We start from the raw sequence: 24,001 nt of genomic DNA, 5'->3' as shown, positions 1-24,001 counted from the left end.
AAATCAACTTATAATTTTATTGTTATATGAAAGTTTAATTAAAACCACATAAAAGTTGAGGTTTTTATTATATTATTTACAAAGTGATTCGCTTTAAATTTTCATAAAATGTTAGCTGTAATAAATTACGATGTAATTTCCACTTTAATATTAACTTTTTATTATCATTTTTATCCTAACTGTTTAATTAATATAACTATATTATTAGTACTCTATTTTGTTGAAATGTTACTAGAATAGTTTTATTGAATATTTACATTTGCCTTGAATGATTTTATTAAAACTGATCTTAAATACTTCAGTTGTGTACAAATGATTTATATTAATGTAAAATCAAATGTTTGTTTTTCGTATTTTTTATTAAAACCTGTGCCTCAATCTTTGTAGTAGTCAATATGTGTACATATGTGTGTAAATTTATTAAATTTGTAGAAATTCACCAAGAAATGTGGTACAAATGTTAGGTGTAATATATGTACATTTAAATATGTTTTTATTAACAAAAAAATATTTGTTGTGCTGAATAACATCCCTTAATAAAGCTTTGAGTGAACTGCAAAAATATATGCAAACATGTTAAAATTAAACTGTTAAAGCATGTAACAATAGTTGAAGTTGCTTTTTTGAATTTGTATTTTTTTATAACAGCAAATAAATATTTTAACAATTCTTATTGTTTTATTGAATCAACAGAATAAATAAGAAAATAGTGAATATATCTGCTATACATTCATAATTATCAACTATATAAACTTAAAAGCATTATAACATGTAATTATCTTGAAAAAAATAAAGCAAACGAGAAGGATGATTAAGCAAAAATTTTCAGCGAAAATTCGATTCTGGTTCATATACATGGGTCGATTTTAGAAGAAAAATAGGTAAAAACGCCATAAATAAACATTTTTTTATAAAAGTAAAGCAAGCCACAGATAGTTCTTATCATTTATTAATCAGTTATCCATATCAGTTATCATTTACTGATGAATTAAAAAAAAAATTGTCCTAATGTTCGATTTTAGTTCCCAAAAATAACCCATGTATAGCTACCTGTTGATTATTTTTGGGAACTAAAATCGAACATTAGGACAATTTTTTTTTTAATTCATCAGTAAATGACAACTGATATGGACAATTAATTAATAAAAGATAAGGACTACCTGTGGCTTGCTTTATTTAAAAAAAAATGGTTATTTATGGGGTTTTTACGTATTTTTCTCCTAAAATCGACCCATGTATATGAACCAAAATCGAATGTAAAAGAGAAAAAAAAAGCAACAATTTTTGGCAAAAATAAAGTAAATGACTGCATATTTAGTTTATTTATTATTGAATTAAGCGAAAAATCTGAATAAATGTTTTATTTTTATGCTCATAAATCTTAGAAAGTTTGGTGGATGGGCCTGACATCGTAACTTAACAATGAAACTGGAAATTTTAAAATTTTGTATTAGGAGAGCATAAGTTGCAATGGATCTTATTGGCGCCAAACCATGTTTTGTGGCCTTTTTTCTACCGATATTCATTTAGCCACTTTTGTAGTTAACCAAAACATAAAACTTCCGTTAATATTATAACTAGCAATAAATTTCTACTTCTCCTAAATACAGCAACACTTGCTGTGTGTTGCTATATAAATGTTTTAATGATTGCGTGGTAATTAAAAATAGGAAACAATAAAATTATTTTATACCGTTATTTGTAGTCTATCCAGTAGCAAATGACCCTGGTAATCTTGCGGAAGAGCCAAACATAACCTACATAACCTACGAAAAGTAGCGTTGACTATATAAACAAGTAAAATTTAAAAAGCATATTTGTTGAAAGAATTGATTTTATAAAATAATGGCGACATCAATGCCTATTAATCCAAAACCGTATCTTAATGGCTTAACTGGTAAAGCAATATTAGTGAAGCTCAAGTGGGGACATGAATATAAGGGTTATCTGGTGTCTGTTGATAGTTACATGAATCTTCAATTAGCAAATACTGAAGAATTTATCAGTGGAAGCAGTACAGGAAATTTAGGTGAAGTCCTAATTCGTTGCAACAACATTCTTTACATAAAAGGTATAGAAGAAGATGACGAAGAAGGTGAAATGAGGGACTAATAAATTGTGTTTCCTTAAGACTACTAAGTGCTATCAATCAATAATTGATACTATAATTACTTGCAAATTAATGGTAGGAAGTGATCAATTTTTTTTACAATAAGTACATTTTACATATTAAGTTAATTGAATTTATAATGTGTAGTTTGTATGCATTTCAGAATTAAAGATATGGTAAAAGACTTATTCGAGTTTTAACTAAATGGAAACGAATATTGTTATTTAAAGTAAAATATACTTTAATTTATAAATGCCTTACCTTTTGTAATGTCTATACTGCTGCATTTTGCTTTAAATATCACAAATTTTAATTACACAGCTTAATACAATAATATTCAGAGCATGAGAGTAGTCCAAATTCAAGAACTATACTTTTTACTAAGAAAAGTACATTTTTAATGCATTAGTACAAATAATACTTAATTTTTCTGTACTACCAAATTATTATTAATTCTTTTGTCAGTTACAAGAATTGTTATTAAATTTATAAGGCAATTTTGTAACAACTGTCTACTTACTAAAATTTTTAAGTTGTTGCAGCTGGTAATAGGATAATTGCTTTCTAAATTGTTAAATATCGTTGATAAATCAACTTTTTAAAATTAAAAATTAAATTTAAAATTATTTCCTTATTCCTTAAATATTAAAACGACAGAATATAAAATTCATTACTTTTACATTTAGGCCAGTATTTAACCATATATTTATAAGTTACCTTATTAAAAAATGTACATAAAAGACAACATTATTAAAAAAATTAACATCATAAGAACTCCATATAAAATTATTTAATGTAATCTGATAAGTACATAAATTAACTGATTTATAAATACACCCTTCACGTAATTTTTTTTATACAAGGCTCATCTGCTTTACATTTATTTTTAACTAAAAATATCAAACCTCTGGTCCAGCAGATGACAAAACAGATCTTAAATAACAAAAAAAAAAATATTACAACTCATTGGACTTTCTTGAATCGCCCTGAATACAGTTTTTTTAAGAGCACTCTGCAAAATTGGTGTCAATAAGTAGCACGTTTATTTGAATAGAAATAAAAACTAAATTAAAAGTTTGCATTAAGATCAGATTGCAGAGTGTAGCAAAAGCCTTAAAAGTACATTAATAAATTAAGTGGGGGCCCAAAGCTGGCCAAAAATTAAGTTTTATTTAAGTATTTTTAAAGTAAATATCTACTGATACTTAAGAATTCATTAATGACAATCTTTTCCTTAAGTGGCACCTCATTTGCCCAAAAGCAACATTTTTGTCTTTTTTGGCTCCAATTGTAGACAATTGTCAACGTATATCATATTTCCTTTGCTTTCATTTCAGTCTTCCTTTTATTTATAATTAATTTATAAGTGGCAGCTGAAGATATAGCTCTACTAGGGTTTAAATTTAACGAGGGGTATATTTTTTGATGATAAGCACTTATCGCATACCCACTCAGCATACACTTCTGCTGTCAACAGCTGAAACGCTGCTTCTGTTAGTCCTGTACAACCTCTGAAAATGAAATTTTCTTATTTGAATATCTGAAAATAATATGCTCTACATTTCAATAAAATAAATCGTTTTTTTACCTGTACAAGTGTATAAAAAAAAAGAATAGAGTGCATCTTCTTCATTTAAACTCAATAAATTACGTTTGCAAAAACTCATTTACATCTACTAGACTATTTTCTAGTATATTTCAAAAGAAAAAAAGAATGAAGTGTGTAGACTTGATTTAAAAAATAAGTAAGTCACATTTACAGAAACTCACTTCCTATGAAATTAATACTAGCATTTACTGAGTTATTTCAAAAGAAAAAGAGAATGAAGTGTAGATGTGTTTAAAACAAATAATAAAACACATTTACAAACAATATCTTGTTAAAAAAGTCAATTTTTCTTAATCATACCTGTGAAACCAAAAGTTACATCCACTTTCACAAAGTATAGCTTGATCGTTGTCATGAACTTCTTTATGACATACACCACAAGGATAGATTGGAGGGGCATTGGGATTCTGGGAATTGAATACCTGCAATTAAAATAAATATGAAGTATAGAATCAGTATATTTAATAAATAAACATAAATACCATTGGCTGGTCAGCTGGATACACTTTACCAGCACTGGGAGGCATTGGTTTTGGATACATATTACTCATTGGAGACATCATGAAATTGTTATTCATTGGAGGACCTAAAATTTTTTTAGATAAGGGATTTCATGGTTCTTAAACAATAATAAGATAAATTATTTACCTATGGGACCATTTGATACATTCATGTTCATGTTTCCTGACATAGGCCCATTCATACCTCCATGCATGGGGCCATTCATTGGTCCATTGCTCATTGGTCCATTCATGGAACCTGGTCCTGCCATGGGACTACCTACAGAAACATTCATGGGGCCATTACCAACCCCTGACATGGATGTGGGCATACCTGATCCCATAGGGCTATGCATGGGACCTAAAAAGTGATTTTAAGAGAATATTTTAAAAATCCTCTTCCTGTCTAAACTGGTATTTAATTTTAAATGCAGCATCATTATGCCATTTCTACCTGCTATTGGATGTATAGGACCATTTGAAGTGTTCATCATGTGGGATCCCATTTGATTTCCAATTGAACTATTCATTCTAGGACCATTCATCATCATATTACTTATCATAGGCGAATTTTGATGGGTATTAGGACTATGCATCATGGAAGAACTATTTATATTCATCTGAGAACCTACAAGCATAAATTAATTACATTGGTTTCTGACTTTCATAAAGTTTAATGAAAATTATGTTACCAATTGGCCGACACATTGTCATATGCAGCCCCATATTCATTCCTGGCCCCACTCCCATAGGAGGGCCACTGCGTACACTATTCATTGAGTGAACAGTATTTGGGCAATCATCAAAAGGATTTGATGCAACTATTGTATCTCCATATCCTGACAAAGGAGGTGGTAACAAGTCCTGTACATTCGGGGGGGTCTGTATTGGTGTTTGTACATTTTTTCTTCGTTTCTTCGGATTTGATACACTACTGGACAATTCATTAGACAAATTTGGTACATTTAGGCGGTATGGTGCCAAATGACTCATTTCTTCCTTCAGAAAAAATGCAATGGAAGTTTTATATGTATGCACTATGAAGAATGCCACATAATTTTACACTCCTTTTTTCAACAACCAATTCTCACAATATTACACAAATAAGTCACATAAATAACTTGCCAAACATAAATAACGTTCATTTTATAAAAATACTATATTAAGTCTCCCAAGAAAATAATTAAGTAATATTGTTTACCATCATACGGCAGACATAACTACACCATTTCTAATCTTAACACCAACGTGGTCATGTTGCCAAATTAAATATACTCTGGTTGAATTATATGTTCTATTTAGAAAACTATTGATGGACTTTACATTTATTAAACTAATTTAATGATTTAATTATGAAGAGAATATATTTTCATATGTTCTTATCCTATGAATACGACTTAAAGAACCGTGACTCTATTAATAAGTCCGAATAGGAGGCGTAATATTAAGTACTTTTAGTAACTATTATCACATTTTTTTGTAATAGATAATATCTACAATTATTTAAGCAAATAATTTATTATTCAGCAAACAATAAATAATTGATGTATTAAATTTATGGTAGATCTGACAACGTTGAAATATTTACTCAGTCTGACCAATTCTCAGTAGTGTGCCAAGCTAACAATCCCAAAAGTACCAAGATTTAAAAATTTAAATTTGAATTTAGTTAGAACAAACTTTAACTTAGTTAAAAGTACATAATATTTTCTTATTATTTAATGATACGATTATATAAATAACAATTAACAATTTCAATAAGTAATGCTTTCTACAATCGACAGGTAATTTATTTATTTATAATTTATTACAAGCCTTCTTCAGATACAGGACAACAGTATAAAGTAGTAATTGATAATAAACCCAAAAGTGCGGTAATGCCGCAGACATATGCAAGAACACTGCTGTAAAAGTTAGGAAAATTCTCATCTAAGGAATTTTGCCTAAAATTATTCATTTATTTCTTGATTTATAATAATGTCGATTACTTACAAATGTTGAATTGCAAATACTGCTAACCCAGACGCTAGTTTATCAGTAAATGTAACGATTCCGTACACTGAACCTCCACCAAAACCATTACTTTTAACATACTTTGCTGTTAAACATAAACTAGTTACCAAAGTCGTGGATCCTCCTATTCCTTGAAAGACAAATTATCTCTTTCATTTAGGGCGCATAGCAAAAAGCTCTCTCGAGCTTTAAAAGAAATATATCAAAGCATTCTAAAAGAAATACAGTGTCTACCTATTAGAGTGGCTATGGTGTATATTTCAATTTTAGACGTATTTCTTCCAATTATTCCAATCCATATGCTGGCTGACATTGAAAATAGTGAACCGAAGACGTAAACAATCTTCAAAAGCGGTATTTCAGTGTTTTCGTTATAAAATTAACGTATTTTATAAACATATCCTTACCGTGTCGCTCTGTTTCCGAAAATTTAAAATTATCGCAGTAATAAAAGAAACGACATAAACGACAAATGGTACCGTAGCTACCGTACTTCTAATTCCATCAATTGATGATAGCTCATCTGACTGCCTTTCGTCCAAATATAAAGGAATATAAATTAAGTTTAAGGTTGTATATAATCTGGAAGCCATGTAGCTAAAACAGGGATGGATTTTAAACTTGCGGCGAAAATAGATGCGCGCTTAATTTAATGGCTCGTACAGCAATGAAACTTTATAAATGATGGACGACTTTAAAAAATTCCTTGGAAGTTTATCCTTATTCTCTTCGTTCTCTTGTAACTGTTTATAAGTTCGCAATTTATTCCATTTATTTCTGAGACCAACATAAAACAACATCACTGCTGATAATCCTATGCCAGTGATAATAAACATAATTTTCTGAAAATATACTGTGGAAGTGATTGGATGTATTCTACGAAATTTAATTATTTACACGAAATCTATAAAAGTCTGCCGGTCCAACGTTGTTTAGATTTGCGTCATCTTTTAACACAGCCCATGTCGTCATATAAACTATAATTCCACAAATTACCGAAGCTGTGTATCTAGGAAGACATATTTTTAAGTAGCGAAATTATATAATGAATTATATATACTCAGTATTTACCTTAGAGTGGTAAGTGTATTACTTTGGTTATTGTCCCTAGCTAAAGAAGGAATCATTGATAGATGGGATATTTGTACTAGAGCCCATCCAATTTGAAATAAAATAATTAAACTGGTATACACCAAGACACTCAAATAATTATTGCCATTATTGTTAACAGCAAAAATTAAAGAAAATCCGATCGTAACAAACAACGTACCTGAAAAGATATTTTCTTTAATACTAATTAAATCTTTTATTATTGTTAATTATACTTTAAATTATTAGAAGGAAAAGTGGAGTTAGAATTAAATGTTATCGTTATGTGCGTTTTAATTGGAAAAAGATACTGATCTCAAAATAGTTTGTTTACTGTGAATGATCAGAGCCAAAATAGGGTTGCAAATAATTTTATTAATGTAAAATCAACATCAATCATTTTATATCAAATTATTTACAACCGCATTTTGTTTCCAATATTTTACACATTGTAATAAGAGAAAGAAATGGAATCCATAGTTTCTTTAGCTTTGGGTTCATCTAATAAGTGAAGTTTTTCGAATCGTTTTCTAAGAATTTTGGATTGTAGGCATTTATTAGCACACCACAATATCTTGTAGTTTTCAGTTTTACACAGCTGGCGTATATCAATTCGATATTGTTTTGGGGGCTGTTTTGTCGTGATTCATAGAATTTCATAGTTCCTTGCTAAAGGTACGATAAGTGGTGATTTGGCAAGTGCTGATATCAATTTGGAACTTCAAAATTCAATGGACCATGACACTGAACCCGGAAAACAATATCGATCCAATATTTTAGATTATCCATTTTAAAGGAGTTTAGAATTTTTTGGGCTCTCCCCTTTTTGTGCTTCTAATACCTTCAATGACCAATGTGTACAATTTTCATTCATCATTTTATATTTATATAATGTTTGATCGGTGATACTAGCAAAATTTTTAACATCAAAATAGAAAAATTAATTGTTTCATTTAAAAGGATGCCGTTTTATTAATAACTAACTGGGCACCCAAATAAAGAAAATTTAAAAGCGAGCTTCCAATTTCCGGACTTTTCCACGGAAACACCTGCAACTGTTTGCAAGTGCATATAATATACATAGAAATATATGCATCTATGTACATTTACAAACAAACTATTTGCAAAAGAGTACCTTTACAGTAAATCTGTCGTATTTCTTATAAATGTAACGACAGATGAGTTCTGGTGTTGAGCAGCGGATATCAGAACTAGAAGTCAGCTGAAAAGAAAAAAAAAAATAAAAGTGCACCTGTTGCATGCCACGCCCGACGAGTGCCGACTCTGTCGATTGTCCATCCTGCTACAGGAGTTGCAATTGCATCAGTAACTTGTCCTGAAATTTGTAAAAAAATCCTAGTCACTGTATGCCTACTTCTTATCTTACCGTCATCGTGCTCGATCGTCAAGTTAAAAAAAATTACTAGAACCAGCGTGGGTTTTATACACTTCAATTAAATTATACATTCAGTATACAGGATGCTCAAGTATAACAGAGGATATTAAATAGTTTTTATTTGTACCGAACTCCTTTTTGCCTTTTAAACTACCAAACAAACATGACGGTGTCTAATAATTTGTTACTTTAATTATATTATTTAATCTCAAGAAGGTGCTGTTGATAAGAAAGTTATACAATCCTAAGTAGATTCTCTCGAAGAGAGCAACTTTTATCCATTTTGTTTTTGAAAGTGCTTTTAAAATAAAAGGGAAGGAAGTTCGGTGATTTGCAACTGTCGGAAAACTTGATGCAAAAATACAAATACTGGTTCAGCAAATGGTATTCACTGAAACTAATTAGTAGTAAGAATAATTAACTTCCTCTTGTATACTTATTTATGCAGTTTATATTGCGTATTTTACTTATACTTGTTGTGGATGATATTTTAAATATCATTTAGATAAATATATACAAGATTATTGCCTGTTAAATAAATAAAGATTGATTTTTAATTTATCCAAACAACGAGGTATTATAACATTATTTAGCGTTACAAACATTTTATTCTTGGGTTGATATTGAAGTGAAGGGTGGTTTGAAACAAAGCAGTGTATGTTTCATGAATCAGTTACTGCTTTAAACTGCTGACAAGTAAAATTTATGGTTCTAACAAGTTGCCTTTGATATGTATATTCCTTTAGACAAAGAATACTTTGTAAAGAAAGCGAATAGACAGTTTCTGTTTCTTTTTCTTTGGCGTTAAAGGAAAGACGTGTCAGTTTTTTTTTTATTTATTCTAAATTCGATTCGTTTTTGTTTCACTCTTGAGTATTTGTGTTAGAGAATATGTACAAAATCTTCATAAATATGTAGTTAATCTTTAGAAGTTGTTATATTTTTTTGTCAGTTCTGTAAGCTTGACGTAAACATTACCTTTCACCAATTAAACATTTATTTTTATGTACTTGTGTATTTCTTCTTTTCGCCATTCGTTTTTAATAATAGATATAATTCATTTGTTGTCGGAAAATCATAGGATGCTAACGGTTTATCAGTACAGCGGTATAATAAAGAGTTTAAAATTTAGTTATATTATTCACTAGAATTATACATTATATCTCGACTCGTTAATATGTATAATTTGGTACTTAAAACCTGTTTGAATCTTGTTTTGACGGAAGTTCTTAACATTATAGCTTATACTACCAATATGTGTAGGCAAAGATACAAATTTTGCCTAAAAAGAAGTACCATGAATCACTCGAATCAATGCCTACCTAATGCGTTTCAACGGCTTTTATACAAAACCTACACAATATTTTATAGTCAAGTCAAGTCAAAGAATTAGACACGAATTTTATATTAACTTTTTTTTAAAAAATATGTTTTCATAGAAATAATAGTCAAATAGGCATTTCCTGTTTGCAACTTTGATAAATCTCTCTACCTGTCATTATCAGAAGTCCGGCAGTGGTTGATGGTATTTCCATGACAATTTGCAAATAGAAAAGTGTATAGGAAAACCAAACTGAGGCACACAAGTCATTATATACGTGACCCAATCCAAAATAAATATTTTCCAGTCTTGAACGTTTCCCAAAATTATTTGATTCCGCACCTAAGTCCGAAGATACCTGAAACAACAAGTAATTTGTCATCGGCACGAAAAAGAATAAAAAAAAGAACTAAAACAACATTTTTTTTAACAAATAGGAACAAATAAACAAAATTGTTGATACGCGAACTGATTTGAACGATTTTTAATATAAAATCAAACCAGGTCAGGTCAACATTCAATTAATTGTGCAATTTAAATTTAAAAAACGTTATAATTCTCTTTCCTTTAACAAATAACTGAAATACCCAAGAAAATTGTTGTTAAAAGTTATTGAAGCAATACCGACAAATTCCAATCGGTTAATTAAACTCTTGAGTAGTTTATAATATAAATATTAATANCATTTAAATATTAATATTTTTTTTAATTATTCATAAAGTAAAACATAATTGGGCTTCAATTCATTGTATTTAAAAAAGTTTAAAAGTTGTATTATCCTTTCAGTTTCATAGTATTTGAGAAATTTATTGTTTCATCAAGAACATCTTACTTCTTGAAGGGGTTTAGTATGTGCACATGTACATCAAATTTACATGTGACAATTGGAGGTTGGACACGCTTTACGAGATATGTCCACATTGATTTTGCGATTTAAAAAAAAGGATTATTACACGCATCGTCCATCCAACAAGCGACCTAAGCGGTCGACGACATGTTATATAGTACATATAAGTACGGTTATTTACTATGCCAGTTGCAAATGCATACATACGTATATGTATATATCTAATGGTGTCATTTGTCGAATGTTGCCATCAACATATCCCATCTCGTTTATCGGCCAAGAGAATTCTTAAAAATAACGATACCACTGTGGGTGTAAGAGCTTAATAAGGATTTTTTAGCTCTTTTAGCAAGACTAAAAACGAAAGATTTCTAATGTAAATTAAACTAATTGTTTCCCTTTTCTGTCCAAACATAACACTACAACAAACAACATCGGCGATTTGTTCGTAAGTGCTGTAGAACACTTAATTTTTTATTTAATTTAAAGCCTCCTGCATTACTTTTAGTTCATACTGTAAGAAGCGTGTGAAAATCTGTTAAGTTCTCGTAATAAGTAGGACCGGTGCTTTTTTTTTTCTTGCTATTCAAATATTGCTTGGGGTCATCTCAACTGTGACTAACTGTTACTCAATTATTACTCTTTACACTAGACAACCGATGAGTAAACCGGCAATGAATCATTTTACAAATCACGCTAATTGATTTTTCTCACCTATTCACGATTTTCAGATCAGTTAAGAGAATAGCTCATATGTACAATACCGTAAAAACATTGTTTTTAAACATTTGTACTGTCGCAGACTCCGCAACATCGGCCAAAAATACGGTCAGTTTTTTAATAATTAATAACATCCAGGAATAAATCAACTTTTAATCGAAAAACAAGTGTCAATGGTTGAATAATACATGTTTAGACACATTAAGTTCGCATCAAACCAAAGACATCATGTCTTTAATTGCTTAAATTCATTAACCAATGGAATAAAGTCAAAATTGACCAAAAATTGTATAGGTAATTAGATATAAACCGTAGATTATATGTAACTGCATCATCATAATAGGTGAATCTATAAATTTCAACAGATTGATTGATACTTTCACCTAGCGTTCATGTTATTTTTATTTATTTATGCATTTATTGTTGAATTCACTTAAGTATATCATGAAAGTCCTTGGAGTGTTGCCACTCTCTAACTATTGTACTATACACAGATACGACCATGACTACTTGTAATTTATAATAATAATAATATAATTGTAGTTCTCGTCAATAACAAATATTTTGGAATGTACAATTCAAGATTGCCTAAAGTTTAAATTGTTGTCCTCAAGCAAGTGTGAACAACAATTAAAAATTTATGTGACTAGATTACAGAACTATCCGATGGATTAGCAGTTATAGAAGCAAATAATATACAAATGTATGTTTTTTACATTTCTCATGTTAACTCACAACTATGTCAACTGTAGTGGATAAAAAAAATTCAACGACCAAGGGCTTGAAAAGCTACACTTGCGTGAGAAGGTCGTATACCCACCAGGAAAGTTATTGTTACAAGGATTTCTAAAGCACCCAGGAATCATAAATACCCCCATAGTACCTAACGAACAGGTTTTACCGAAATTGCTGAAACGTGATGCACAATAAGTTTTTCTATAATATGAGATCTAAAGTAGTATTTATTGTACCTACCAACCTACCAGCGTCAATTCATCCATTTCTTGAATTTTCAGAACGTGAGTTATCGTCCTGATTAGGGTTTAAAATTCCTTCCGTTTTCAGGAAATTACTCTCAAAGAACAACTTTTCTTTTCCCCTTTCTGTTACGACTGCATTAACTGTTAACATTATTTTTAATTAAATTACAAAAGCACAAAACTACTGAACCAGGATGGGAAATAAAAGCAAAATATGAAAAAGATAATGAAAAGATTCTTCGCTTTTTTGTGTTGTTTTATTTCTCTTGATCCGATAAAATTATGATAGTGATCGTGGCATTCACGACGATTAGTAGCCATTGTATTGGATATTATGGATACATATGTACAAATTTTATGGTGAGTCCTAATTTGGGCGGATGTTTCGCGAGCTTTGCAGTTTACTTCTTCAAAGCAAACTTAAACTGTTGTCGACCGAAAGCAGAAAGATCATCAGTGGCTAGTAATATAATAAATTTGTTAGATTTGAACATAAAAGAGTACGTTTTTTCGTAATTAATTACTACAAAAATTGGACAAATATCTTTTTAAAAAACGACAAATTTATTAATTCTACCAAACGTTGTTTTCGTTTTCGAGTTCTAACTCCTTTTATAGCACAATTGCGTAAGGTTTCGCCCATTGCACATTGTACATAATTAAAAATTAAGATGGTTAATTAAATTACAATTTAGCAAACGATTATTTCCGTGTGGGCTTCCCGTAACCGAATACAATAACAGCTTGTAGATTTGGAAAATGCCTAGTTTCATGTAGACGATGAATTCACTAGAGGGTACAACTCTCGTGTATGTGTAAGGTTGTGTCTCATTGTTTATCGCAAAGGGGTGGTGGTGCATGAGTAATTTTTTAGCAATACATAATTAAAAACAATGACTCACCGCCATTTGGAAAAGCAGGAGTTCTTTACAACGTCTGATACGAATGCCACTTATACATATACTAAAATACATAGAGGGTTTCGCAAATGAAATTCTATATCGTCGATCTAATTAGTACGACGAGGATAGTGTGTTCACCTCCAAGAACTTGCCGCCGCGTTGTCAATGTTTCTATGCAAATTCTTACAATGAACTTAACATGCAACATGCAACCATCAGTGCCGACTAAAATAAGGTAAATGGTAAATTTTATTAGAAACGTAACGTGATTCTATAGGGTTGTTCGGAAAGTCATTTCGTTTTTTTTTGTGGAAATGAAAGACAGTTTTCGTATAATAAACAAATACTTTATCAAATTATATATTGACCGTTCTGGTCCAACACCTTTTACCATCTTTCTGGTAGTAGCATAATTCCACGCTCATAAAATTTTTGGTCTTTGCTGGCAAAAAACTGATCGAGGAGGTTTTTGACCTCCTCATTTGAGGTGAAGGTTTTACCGTCTAAAAAATTTTGGACTGACCGGAACAAATAATAATCCGATGGTGCCAGGTCTGGAGAATATGGTGGGTGTAGCATTGTATCCCATTCAAGCTGTAAAAGCTTTTGGCGAGTGACCAAACTTGTGTGAGGTCTCGCGTTGTCTTGGTGAAACACTACACCTTTCCTGTTGATTAGTTCTGACCTTTTCTGTTGAAGTGCATCATTCAGTTTGTCCAGCTGATGACAGTAGACTTCCGAATTAATCGTTGTGTTATCCGGTAAAAGCTCAAAAAAAACTATTCCTTTAAAATCCCACCAAACAGACAGCATCACCTTTTTTTGGTGAATATCGGCTTTGGAAATGGTTTGAGCCGGTTCATCTTTTTTGCTCCATGACCTCTTGCGTTTGACGTTGTTGTATACAACCCATTTTTCGTCCCCAGTGACGATGCGCTTCAAAAACGGATCATTTTCGTGACGTTTGAGAAGCGAATCGCAGACGTCAATGCGGCGACACAGATTTCTCTCTGTGAGAACATGGGGAACCCATACATCGAGCTTCGAGGATAATCCCAGGCCTTTCAAGTGGTCATAAACTGTTGAATTTGATAAATTTAACCTCAATACGATCTCACGTGTTGTTATTCGCCGGTTCACATCAACTAATGCCTTTATCGCGTCTTTATCAGCTTCAACCGGCCTTCCCGAACGTGGTGCATCTTCGACATCAAAATTTCCGGATCGAAATTTAGCGAATCAGTTCTGGCACTGGCGTACTGTCAACACACCTTCTCCATACACATCAGTTAATTTCTTTCTGGCTTGAACAGCATTTTTACCCTTTCTGTAGTAAAACAGTAAGATATGTCGAAAATGCTGCTTATCGCTCTCCATATTTAAAAGGGCACCAACCAAAAACTACTGCGTAGAATTAATTGGAATTTTTCACACACAAGCCTTGCTATATGAGCTCTCAAAGCATATAAAAATTATACGGCTTAAATGTGAAGTTGGGTGCAAAAGAATACAATTAAATCCTCTGTCGGGAAAAAACGAAATGACTTTCCGAACAACCCTATATTATCAGACAGTTTTCGGGGGCATTTTTTTTTCGGGAGCCTTTTTCCGGGACTTACTCTAGCTCTTCAACTTGTTTCAAGTATGATATAAAATCTGTTCAGACCAATAAAAAGAGCAGTTTTCACCGTACAGAACGCTTTTCTTAAAGTTTCAAAATAAAATTTCTAAATTAGTTATATATGCAGGCAAAGTTTACCTATACTGTTTTCCTCTTCTTAGCTTACTTACGAGTTGCTACTGTTCTATCAGACTGCTAAACGTTAACATATATTGTACTAGGGCTTTTTGTTTTGCTAATTTTTGAAATAAATCAATTTCATTACTGCCAGAAGGCTGATATTTATGTGAAGCATTAAATGGCTCAATAATAATTTAAAAGAGTCTTTTGATATTATACGCTGTTGGCCTGAGACAGACTTTTTACCTTACAAAACTCGTTTTTCTAAATGCCATTCGCTGCAAACCACAGACATATATGTACAAGTGAAGTTAATTTCATTTTTTATTGAAATCACAATGTTGTCCTTAGTCCTTACGTAATTATTATAAAACACTACCGATTAGTGCCTAATTCCGAATGTATCTATATATAACTTCGAATTATTTTACTTGTTTCAGAGAAAATATTAATAATAATAGTAAATAACTGTCTGCCTTTACATCTCGAGAGAAAGGTAAATTTATTTTACATTTCTTTATCTTCTTTCCTATATCAACGTAACAAAACCCAACTACCTGTAACAGTTTAGAATATCAGAAAGTTAGGAAGCACTTCATTAAAGCAAGAAAACGTGGTACCACTATCTGGCATAAATTTTCATGCATCACAATATTTTTTAAAAACAAATACATTACTGAAATAAGATAAAGAAACCACAAGCACAGTGGTTGAAGTTGTATTGGCTGGTAGAAAAGTCAAAAGAAAACCACCTGAAGTTTGTTGTAGCATGTTGTAACTGTATGAAAATTTTCATTAGCCAATATGTCAGACATTTGACAGAAGATAATGTTTTATGTTTGCCAATAAATCGACAATAAATGCAGACAGCTTCATTTCCTGCTATTAAGATATATATAGTACTTTTTTTATTGTATAGTGCAATTTTATTTTCTGATTAAACGCTGGATTACCAATAATAGTTGACCGCTGAAATTGATAGTCAATCGTATTGTTAACGATGTATTTTGTAATTAGTTATTACCATTAAAAGCCACTAAAACTTTAACTTATTATGTTCTCAATGTCTTAAATAAGTTACGACCGTTGAAAGTTTGTAACGCACAAGCCTTTTTTATTAAAGGATTTGTAAGTCCGTTCAGTAAATAATCAAAGCATAGTAAAATACCTTTCATCTCCCAACAATCCCCGGAACGCACATTTACCTATCTATTATTAAACTATTTGACATACTATCACTTTTTAAAGTGTAGTAAATATCTTTCATCTCATAATAATTTCATGAGCGCTTATTTATGTTTCAATTATTTTACATATTTTAGAGAAATCAACGCCGATGAGTACCTATTCGACGCCGCACTTAAAAATTGTTAACACCATGAGATTCTACGTACTTTTTTACATAATTATCACTTCTCAGAGTTTAGTAAATATCGTCCATCTGACAATAATTTCACGAGCGCCTTTTTATGTTTCAATTATTTTACATATTTTAGCGAAAATAACGCCGATGAGTACCTATTTGACACCGCACTCGAAAATTGTTAAAACCACAAGATTCTACGTATTTTTTTTACATAATGGGCCCTTTTCAAAGCTTATTTAATACCTTCCATTTCCTAAATATTTCACGAGCGCTTTTTTAGGTTTTAATTACTTCATATATTTTAGTAAAAATATAGTAACGAATGAAAATTTTAATTGAAACGAACAATAAAATATTGTCAAGTTCGCAGGATGTAGGAAAATAGTTTTGAAATATCCTCTATACTCATACAGCTAGCATCTATTTCCTGCTTTTTCATTAAATTATGACCTGCTTACAGTAAAATCAGCGAGCGTAAAAAAAATATTTTACGCAATATGCAATATGATGATTCTGCTCTACGTTCATGCAGTGTTCGTTTTTGGGTACAATAATTCATGTATATTATTGCTAAATATATTCAGTAAAAGTTTATCAAAAAAGTCACAGCAGTGAACCTCCGCTATCAATTTTGTTTGCATATTTTGTAGTTTGACAAGCAATTTAAAAAGAGGCTGCCTCTTGTAAATAGTTGCTATTTTTTTGTTAGCAACAACAGTATTGTAATCGGTAGGTAACGGAAATTGTTGAAAAATTTGAAGTACGATATCCTCAAAATATCTTTGTCCAACAAGTTGCCTGTTTGTAATTTCATGCCTTGCTGGCCTCTACTTTTTTAATGCATTAACTATTATAACGGACAACCGATCTAAACTATTATTGAAGCAAGAATACATACAGTGGCGTACATCAATCACATTCACCCTTCTTACAACAATTGTACATCTAAATCATTCCTTTCCTGATACTTATTAGAATTGAGGCCACGGACATTGAATCATTTAGTAATTGCGATAAAAAAACCGGTTAGTACAATCATGTAAACTATACCATCAGTTGTGTAGTGTTAAATATGAAGCGTTTTGTCGTTACGCCAGTGCAATTATTGTAACTATAGTAAAAAAAATACGCCGAGTAGTATAATTGCAAGTAGTAGTATTACTCAGCATCTTGAGTCAGCGTAACAATTTGTTTTTAACTATTTTAAACAACCATTTACTTGTACTAATAATCTATTTAACATCGGGCGCCAAAAACATCATTATAAAATACTTAATAGTACCTTGAAGGTAAGCGGTACGGAATTATAAACGATTTTATAAATCATTATTGAACGACTTACAAGTCACTCGTTTTTCTTCTAAAGCAAAAGGTTAAGCGCTATTTTTCAAACTGTACAAATTATTAATTTTTTTCTTCGTGATATTATGTAAATACAACACAAAACTTAAGTACTTACATAATTATGTAGATATGTGTGCAGATAATCTTATTGTAAGGTGTGTCCCTTGGAAGGTTTAAAATACGTGAAATGGATTATCGGAAAATAGTTAGATATAAAAAGAAAAGTTAGTCCGATGCAGTTTGTTCTTCGAGGCAGAAGAATAAGATAATATACAATTGTAAATTCAAATTGGGAAAATGTGAAAAGTATAAAGAGCGGGTCATTTTGAGAAAGTTGTCGTTGTTTTGTTCATCACGAAACATGTCTATAATAACTGTTTATTAAAAATTATCTAACGAAGTCAGGAACCGTAGTCATTACTGGACTTTCTTTGCTGTCCCTGTATTTGATGTGATAGATAATTTTAACAGTTTTCAATTATTTTCCGGTTGACTGAATATGCTAGCCACTTTACAATAGAAGGTACGTATTTCTAGGCAATGTAAAAACTTCTGCAAACGTGCACTTTCTGCCTACGGCCTAAGTCTAATTGGAAATGTTCATTGATATAATCTCCGATAACCTCTTGTGTACGCCGATCGCTTTTTTTCCGCTACACATTTTACTAGCTACTATTCCATTACACTCTTTGTCTAATCTACAGCATATGTAATGCTATTAATCTACATATACTTTCTTAAGCAACAAAAAATTCATATCGAAAGCTTGACTATCGGATAGTTGACCGAAGAAGGGCACACATAAATGTCTAATCCTTAGAAGGCACATGGATACTTTAGTCTACTATACCGAAAGAAATAATCAAATAAAAAAGCTATAACTATGTTGTAGTTCGTCTTTTGTACCTATAAATATTTAAAAGTTAAGTATGTGAAACAAAAATCTGTAAACAGTCGCTCCCACAAAAGTAACACAACACTAAGGTGTATTATGTAACATTTGCATATTATGTTACGCAAAACTATGAAAAATAAGTATTTGTTATAGTTGTTTCAAGGTTATCTACAAACTGTACCTTCGTGTTTATATTTATTATCACCATTGTTCAAAAAATGCATATGTTTACCTGCACATTGCGTTGTCACACAATATTTACACACTATGATAGTTCCATTAGATATATGACTTATCAAATCTATTCTATCGACGTTTACTTCCTCTTAGATTTTTCTTTTGATAAGCTATACAAGGGCGGTAGAGAAAAATGCCTTAACATCTTGCACTTATTCTTCTATTTGATGTTTCTGTAATGATCATAACCAATAGTCAATATCTCCTAAGTTTTATCTATAAGAACTATAACATGAAACCCACTTAGGCATGAAGGAGTAGTTATAGGCATGAAGGACTAATTAAAGACATATGTATCAGAAGCAGAAACAGGAGTTAAGAGAAGTAGAGGCAGACCTAGATTAGATTATTGATTACAGATTAGGGAAATGCGAAAATTAGCTCAATATAATGTAGGTGCATGTTCAACCAATCTTAGAATTGATGACCTTATGATGATGATGAAGTTTTATGTTCAAAACAGGAACTCCTTCTAAATATTAAGGATGTATAAGCGCCCGAAGGAGTTAGATATAATTTGACGTAATATTTTTAGAAGAAGTTTCTTCAGACAATTCAATAACATTTATTAGGAAATTTTTCGTGTACTCTTTTCGGCGAAACTATGGACTTGTTAATTATATAATTTTCGTTTAAGTCGTAGCTTGTGAAAGGACTATCTTGTTAGGTACCTGCTGGAAGTATAATTTGTGATTAACCTGTTAGTTATTATGATAGGCAGTGTGCTAGAAAGATAAGTAAAAATATGAAATTTCCATGTTACTGTAACTAGTAAATATGTTACGCACATAATATACCTAATAGTATAATGTGTATATGTACATATTATATATGTTGCCTCTCCTTCGACTTGTTCCCACTTGAAGCCCACGAATAAAATTTTAAATTAACATTTGCTGCTGTACACCTGTTGGATTGCCTCTGGCACTATTGCATAATTTCTTAAGTTAAAAACATAGCGCTAAATCGTAAAAGGAAGATACAGAGGCACCAGTTGAGTTTTTATTTCAACTTATGTAATTATTACCAAGACATTTTCCATTTGTTATACGTTTTCTACCTACTACTACTACTACTACACACATTTTAATTTACCGATACCATTAATCTGAATTCCCACATTTACCGTTTCTTTATTTCATTTACCAAAATCATTGCAATCAATTATGTGCTCTGGTAAAACTAGATGTATATAATACATGGGAGAAAATAGTTCAATTTAATATAAAAGTAAATCATAAATCCGTAAGTCATCCTTCTAAATGTTATGGATAACTTTGAAGGAGCTTTTTCAACGCAATTCGTACAAAAGCGCAGGACTGTCTTGCATCAGCAACTGACTCTATGGTGTGTACTTGAAATAAAGTAGTTCTCGAAGAAATAAACGTCAATTAAAAATCACAGGTGTGCGGTGACACTGAAGAAATCTTACGTAAACACCTATCACATGTATCCCTACTATATGCTAGAATTTTTACATTTACGTACTAGTACAACAGGACATAAAATAAATGACACATGTATCTACATTAACTAACATTTACTAGATCAGGAAAAAATAACCTAGGATAGATTTGTAAAGGAAAAGCTAACAAATAGATTACATTTTAATGAAAAAAATTGAAGGCACCCTTTCCCGCGCATCCACCAAAAGTTGCAATAGTTTTTTTTATTTTGCATCAAACGTATCACGATAATTACATTGTTACACAGTTGTTGGTTATTGTACAGATGATGCGTCTGTACCCAGAGGATAAGTATAAGTTTATTGATTACCTGTAACGATTAGGAAGAAATGAGTTAATCCTAACTATTATTTATAAGTACCCACTACTAAGATGAATAATCAGAATGCGTATGCGATTGTTTCAGATGTACCCAGAGGAAATACCAAGTGTACATGATATATCATTAGCGAGCACAGGTGTACATTACAAAATATTCCATTCTTATGCTATAAAAAAGTATGTGCTATGAAACATCAAAGGGATTGCATCGCTGCACCCATTAGTTTACTATTTATTAACATATTAATTACAGACAAATTAAAACAATCAACGTTTATTACGATATTTTTGTTTTGTAACCAAATAACTCCGTTCCTTCTATTGTATGGTTTTGATCCTTTGATCCTGTTAAACGAGAATTCTAGTTATTAAAGCAATGCAAAATTAGGCACTTAACGTAATTGAGATCTACGAGTGTATATACCGGGGTAATTCAATTACATTTGGTTTTTCATTAATTAGCTTAATTAATTTTTTGTTATTATGTAAGCAGGTATATGCAGTTAGTTCTGTAATCTTCAACAATTCTATTAAGATTAGTTAAAAAGGATTATGGGAAGCTCTACTAGGTATTTGTCGCAATTATTTCTTGCGGCCTTTTATAAAATCAATTTCCTTACTACTAGCTGTTTTGTGCTTTTGTAAAAAAAAGTGTTCATGTTTCGGTAAAATGGTTATTAATATATAACTGTAAAAATTATCGGAGAAGTGGGCTTTGACACCAAAAAACATCATTGAAATTCAGCTAAATTAAGTATGAACCATCATAAAAGGTACCTAGTAAGTTTTTAGTTCAGCCCATTTATTACTTGCAAGAATCCTAATTATGTTGGAAAGAGCGCCCTGTAAGTAAAAGCACACAGACTTATTTTTTTCTGGCGTGATACGTTCTTTTATTAGAAACTGATTAATATGCATTAATCCTGATATGTCTACGGTTGCAAATGTTGTGCAAAAGCTGTCTATTAGTTTGCTTTGCTTTCTCTAGACACTGATACATTATTATGTTTTAATACAAAAATATATTCAGCAAAAGCTAAGTAAAACCGGTTGTTCAACTGCATGTATACACACTTATAGTAGTCCACTTTGTTTCCTGAGTATATTTACTGCCTCAGCCCAGACTCTCCACTTGGTTGCCGATCAACCACTTCCGCAGCTCGGACTTGGAGAATTGACTCTTGTTCTCGAAATGGTAGCGAAACAAATGCACCTCTATCAAATGATCAACTCCAGGATAAAATTACTGAGAACTTTCATCCTCTTCGTTATTTTTTCGGTGTGAACATAAATCAGTTCTGTGGAGGATTCAGTTGTGGTTTGAACCTATTTGGTTTATATGGATTGGATTTATACTTATCTAAGTACCTAGTGGGTAGTAGTATGCAGATTTATGGTTTGTATTCCTTATTAAAACTGAAAACCTTCTTTCAATTCCTTTTACTGCTCCAACCCATCGAAATTCGTAACGTAGGACCTTATCCTGCTTGTTCCTTTTAATTTGCTACATAGATACATGGCACATTTAAACTTTTTGATAAGCAAGTGCATTTGATATATGCCCAATGAGCTGTTTGAAGGTCATGTAGGGGAATACGAACTGTTTTACTCGAGTATTAACCAGGTACTTCTAAAGAAGGGGTCAATAGAGCATAGGAAGTACCTACGCTTTTTTCCTTCGTCGCAACAAGGATCGAGCCAATGCGCTATAGGGAGGCAGGCTTGATGCATCTTTAATATTTTTCGTTTTATCGATAAATCAATAGGTAAACAGAGCGGATTTTTTCGGATAATTTAGAAAACTCTGCGGCTACGCGGAGAAAATGGAAAAGGAAAATTTACCTAAATATTAAAACGGTATTTATAATGAAAATAATAAAAATTAGAATTTGGGCTCAAATTTGTGAAAATAAAATCCCAGCAGAAATAAATTTACTAATTGATATTACAAATTAAATTTTAATAATCAAGAAACTTGAAATAATTTTAAAAAAATCATGTCAAAATTGAGATTATTACAAGTTACCTAATAAATTCTACTATTTCTACGCCAAATCCAGTCATTTACAATCGAAAATTGTAATTTTTGCTTTTCCATAAAAATTTAGTTTTTTTGCAAGGGTACACAAAGCCGGGGTAGGTCGCCAGTTTTTAACTTAATTAAACAACTTAATGGTTACATAACCGTTATTGCATGATAAAAAACAGGTATATTACATTGGGCTAGAACTAATTAATTCTTATTTATTAAGTGGTTTCTGCGAAACAGAAAAAAAGTAAGAGCTTGGAGGTAGGTTAAGCTAGGAGTGGTTGGGAAAATGGGAAAATATAGCCTCAACTTATATTTGGGTGCTCTCATAATTTAGATGACCTTTTTGTTCTTGTTGATCAATAGATTTCAATTTTTCTATATGCCTATTACGCTTAATTAAATTTGGACCGTCACAACTATTTCAGTTCTTTTATACTTATTAGGAAAACTATGTATTCCTTTGTTAGAATGTTGTTTGTCTGCGATATTAGAAAACCGCATAATACCATTACAGAAACGATTAGCAGTTACACAACCAATACATCATCTTTTATAAGTTAAGATATCTCAACAAAAAAAATGAAAGATAAAACTTGTGATACAGGAAAGTCGCTATTACTTATATTATCAATGTAATTGTGTAAGGAGTCGTTTGTAGAAATCTTAATAAGAAATCTTCGAGATTTATTTGCTTCATCGGCAATAGAGATTGTTTAGGAAATTGCAGTGATGTCTTGAAACAAAACACGTAGGTACAGGTAATATGAAATTGCACAATCTACACCGCTTGTCAAAAGATTATTATTTAACTTAGTTTAAGTAAAAGAAGTCGCAAAACTAACTAAGAATAAATGACAATTTTCGAAAAATTCAGACGTCTAATCGTAAATTATAGACGTGCTATCTTCTCAAAATGCCAACTTTCACTGTACATAATAGCCTTCGTTTATAGGTACTTTAGATAATACAGGTAACGAATCAGAACATCAATTTTATTTGATGTTTGATATTTCGTAAATGAGATTTAACAACGTAGGTAATGTAACTCTATTTGGAAGTTGTTAGTGCACCATTTAGTGTTTCTTAACTAACAGAATTTATAGGCCTTTAGA

The 24,001-nt window shown here is 31.1% G+C and overlaps 3 protein-coding genes across 10 annotated transcripts in view; 1 reads left to right on the top strand and 2 right to left on the bottom strand.

Annotated features, from left to right (window-relative positions):
• Positions 1–1,727: 1,727 nt before the first annotated feature.
• Positions 1,728–2,294, top strand: LOC108741298 (small nuclear ribonucleoprotein F). Its single transcript, XM_018476061.1, has one exon. The coding sequence runs from the start codon at positions 1,846–1,848 to the stop codon at positions 2,110–2,112; it is 267 nt and encodes an 88-aa protein (XP_018331563.1). The 5' UTR covers positions 1,728–1,845; the 3' UTR covers positions 2,113–2,294.
• A 490-nt stretch (positions 2,295–2,784) lies between these two features.
• Positions 2,785–5,212, bottom strand: LOC108741297 (protein pygopus). Its single transcript, XM_018476060.2, has 6 exons — positions 4,912–5,212; positions 4,674–4,847; positions 4,368–4,580; positions 4,202–4,305; positions 4,020–4,141; positions 2,785–3,621 (listed from the first exon to the last, which is right to left on the bottom strand). Exons 1-6 carry the CDS (start codon positions 5,210–5,212, stop codon positions 3,501–3,503), a joined length of 1,035 nt encoding a protein of 344 aa, XP_018331562.1. The 3' UTR covers positions 2,785–3,500.
• A 779-nt stretch (positions 5,213–5,991) lies between these two features.
• LOC108741283 (major facilitator superfamily domain-containing protein 12) overlaps positions 5,992–24,001 on the bottom strand; it is a 25,541-nt gene continuing 7,531 nt past the window's right edge. For 2 of the 8 annotated variants that reach the window (XM_018476028.2, XM_018476035.2), the window contains exons 2-10: positions 10,210–10,396; positions 8,574–8,657; positions 7,304–7,502; positions 7,130–7,241; positions 6,896–7,074; positions 6,640–6,829; positions 6,467–6,575; positions 6,212–6,362; positions 5,992–6,162 (exon numbers count right to left, since the gene is read on the bottom strand). In XM_018476028.2, coding sequence (XP_018331530.1) covers positions 6,027–6,162; positions 6,212–6,362; positions 6,467–6,575; positions 6,640–6,829; positions 6,896–7,074; positions 7,130–7,241; positions 7,304–7,502; positions 8,574–8,657; positions 10,210–10,396 — 1,347 coding nt within the window. In that variant the 3' untranslated portion in view covers positions 5,992–6,026. Of the gene's footprint in view, positions 6,163–6,211; positions 6,363–6,466; positions 6,576–6,639; positions 6,830–6,895; positions 7,075–7,129; positions 7,242–7,303; positions 7,503–8,573; positions 8,658–10,209; positions 10,397–10,870; positions 10,956–12,580; positions 12,727–13,487; positions 13,713–15,106; positions 15,380–19,014; positions 19,306–24,001 lie in introns of those variants that run through there. The other 6 variants (XM_018476031.2, XM_018476034.2, XM_018476032.2 and 3 more) reach the window with 6 other exon arrangements.

This window comes from Agrilus planipennis, unplaced genomic scaffold, assembly GCF_000699045.2.
Source record: "Agrilus planipennis isolate EAB-ADULT unplaced genomic scaffold, Apla_2.0 scaffold199, whole genome shotgun sequence".
NCBI lineage: Eukaryota > Metazoa > Arthropoda > Insecta > Coleoptera > Buprestidae > Agrilus > Agrilus planipennis.
The sequence above is the reverse complement of the archived record's forward strand: the minus strand, read 5'-3'. Positions and strand labels throughout refer to the sequence as shown.

Coding starts and splice junctions, on each gene's coding strand:
- LOC108741297 (XM_018476060.2), bottom strand. CDS start 5,212: ATGAGTCATTTGGCACCATACCGCCTAAATGTACCAAATTTGTCTAAT. Junction 4,306..4,367: donor TGTATCAAATGGTCCCATAG/GTAAATAATTTA, acceptor AAAAAATTTTAG/GTCCTCCAATGAATAACAAT. Junction 3,622..4,019: donor TGTAACTTTTGGTTTCACAG/GTATGATTAAGA, acceptor TTTCATTTTCAG/AGGTTGTACAGGACTAACAG.
- LOC108741298 (XM_018476061.1), top strand. CDS start 1,846: ATGGCGACATCAATGCCTATTAATCCAAAACCGTATCTTAATGGCTTA.